Source organism: Palaemon carinicauda, chromosome 31, assembly GCF_036898095.1.
Source record: "Palaemon carinicauda isolate YSFRI2023 chromosome 31, ASM3689809v2, whole genome shotgun sequence".
In the NCBI taxonomy this organism is placed as follows: domain Eukaryota; kingdom Metazoa; phylum Arthropoda; class Malacostraca; order Decapoda; family Palaemonidae; genus Palaemon; species Palaemon carinicauda.
Genome location: NC_090755.1, coordinates 63454756 through 63457255, shown reverse-complemented (window position 1 = coordinate 63457255; position 2500 = coordinate 63454756). Strand labels below are relative to the sequence as shown.

At 39.4% G+C, this 2500-nt stretch overlaps 1 protein-coding gene across 1 annotated transcript in view; it reads left to right on the top strand.

Moving 5' to 3' along the window:
- LOC137624466 (hemocyanin B chain-like) overlaps nt 1-2500 on the top strand; it is a 3384-nt gene that overhangs the window by 750 nt on the left and 134 nt on the right. The window contains exons 2-3 of the mRNA XM_068355234.1: nt 423-1946; nt 2083-2500. The exon at nt 2083-2500 is cut by the window's right edge and continues 134 nt beyond it. Of these exons, the coding sequence (XP_068211335.1) occupies nt 423-1946; nt 2083-2500 (1942 nt within the window). The remainder of the gene's footprint in view (nt 1-422; nt 1947-2082) is intronic.

Below are 2500 nucleotides of genomic sequence, written 5' to 3'. Positions count from 1 at the left end.
CTTAGATGAATACTGTGCTAAAATTAAAAACCATCATATTTTGTATGATGAACATTTATCAGTACTTCCGGCATTATATTGTTTGTTATATGACATTGAGATTAAGATTTCAAATGGAATGAATGCTAAGATGATTTGAAATATTTTAAGAAATACAATACTCCAGAAAGGTTGTGAAGCATGAATCAAATGTTTATTTTATGATTTATTTATCCCTCAGTAGTTGTAATTCTTTGATTTTATAACGTATTTTTCTCTTCAAAGTTAAAATGAGTTAACAAGCAAATATATTTTCATTCACGTCTGTGTTTCATGTCACCAGTCAAAGTATCAGATATCTGTATATACACTTGCAAGTCATAGAAATATATAGGACAAACACATTTTTCTTGAAATTAATTTATAAAATGTTTATTTCACAGATACCCCATTGCCCAAGAGACAACAGGATGTTAACCACCTACTGTGGAAAGTGTACGACCATCACCACTTTGATGATTTGAAAGGATATGCTGCCGCCTTTGACCCAGTGGCTGACAAATCACAATATAAGGATGGAGGAGAAGCTGCAGAACATCTAGTCCAGGAATACAAAGACCACAGGCTCCTTGAACAACATCACTGGTTCTCCCTCTTCAATGAACGCCAAAGAGAAGAGGCCCTCATGCTGTTTGATGTGTTCATGCAGTGCAAGACCTGGGATTGTGCTGTTCATAATGCTGCATACTGGCGTGAACATATGAATGAAGGAGAATTTGTTTATGCTTTGTACACAGCTGTTATTCATTCTGATCTTGGCAATGGCATTGTTCTTCCTCCTCTGTATGAAGTTACTCCTCACATGTTCACAAACAGTGAAATTATCCAAAAGGCTTACACAGCAAAGATGACTAATAAACCAGGTAAATTTGAGATGGAATTTACTGGTACAAAGAAAAATAAGGAACAACGTGTGGCTTACTTTGGAGAAGACATTGGAATGAATCTGCATCACGTGACATGGCATATGGATTTTCCCTTCTGGTGGGAAGACAAATATGGAGGACACTTGGATCGCAAGGGAGAACTTTTCTTCTGGGTTCATCATCAGCTGACTGTTCGCTTTGATTCTGAACGTCTATCCAACTATTTGGATATGGTAGATGAACTCCAGTGGGAGAAACCAGTGGAAGAAGGCTTTGCCCCACACACTATCTACAAGTATGGAGGCGAATTCCCTGCCCGTCCTGACCATATTCACTTTGAAGATGTTGATGGAGTAGCAAGAGTTCGTGACATGATAATCATGGAAAGCCGTATCCGTGATGCCATAGCTCATGGATACATCACTGATAAGGATGGTAAAGTTATTGACATCATGAATGACCAAGGTGTTGACAAACTTGGTGACATTATTGAATCTTCTATGTACAGCCCCAATGTCCAATATTATGGAGCTCTCCACAACTTGGCTCACATTATGCTTGGACGTCAAGGAGATCCTCATGGAAAATACAATATGCCTCCAGGTGTAATGGAACATTTTGAAACCGCTACTCGTGACCCTACATTCTTCCGTCTTCATAAATATATGGATAACATCTTTAAGGAACATAAATATAGTCTTCCTCCATACACTCATGAAGACCTGGACTTCCCTGGTGTCAACGTTGATAGCCTTAGCATTGAGGGAGAACTTAAAACATTCTTTGAAGACTACGAATTTGACCTTCGAAATGCTGTAGATTCTGCTGAAGGTATTGCTATGGTTGATCTGAAAGCCAACGTACATCGTCTAAACCATAATGACTTCTCCTTTGTTGCTGATGTCAACAATAACAATGGAAAAGAGGTCGTGGGTACTTTCCGCGTGTACCTTTGCCCCGAATATGACAACAATCATGAGCAGTTTGATTTCAATAATGGTAGCTGGCACTGTATTGAAATGGACAAATTCTGGAAGAAATGTAAGTATGATACTTTTAAAGTTTCAGAATTTCTTACATTTAAAATACTTTTAATGTTTTTATCTTTGTTTAATAAGGTTTAAAGGTGACCGTATGTTCCATAGATATACTATTAATATTTCATTGTTAATTACAGTGTCTCCTGGAGGAAACCATGTGGTAAGGAAATCCAGTGACTCTGCAGTGACTGTTCCTGATGTACCTAGCCTGCAGTCTCTCATGGATGCAGCTGACAGTGGTAGCTTCTCCATGCCTGAATATGAAAGGGCTTGTGGCATCCCCAACAGAATGCTTTTGCCCAAGGGTAAGAAGGACGGCATGGAATTTGCTCTGATTTTGGCTGTCACAGATGGAAGCTATGACTTAACTCACCCTGATGTTGAATCTGAGCATGGAGGAACTCACGCTCACTGTGGAGCCCATGGTGAGATCTACCCAGACAAGCGTCCCATGGGATTCCCTCTTGATCGTCGCATCCCAGACAGACGAGTCTTTGATGAAACTACCAACTTCAAACTTACTCATGTCAAGGTATACCATGATGACCACCACCA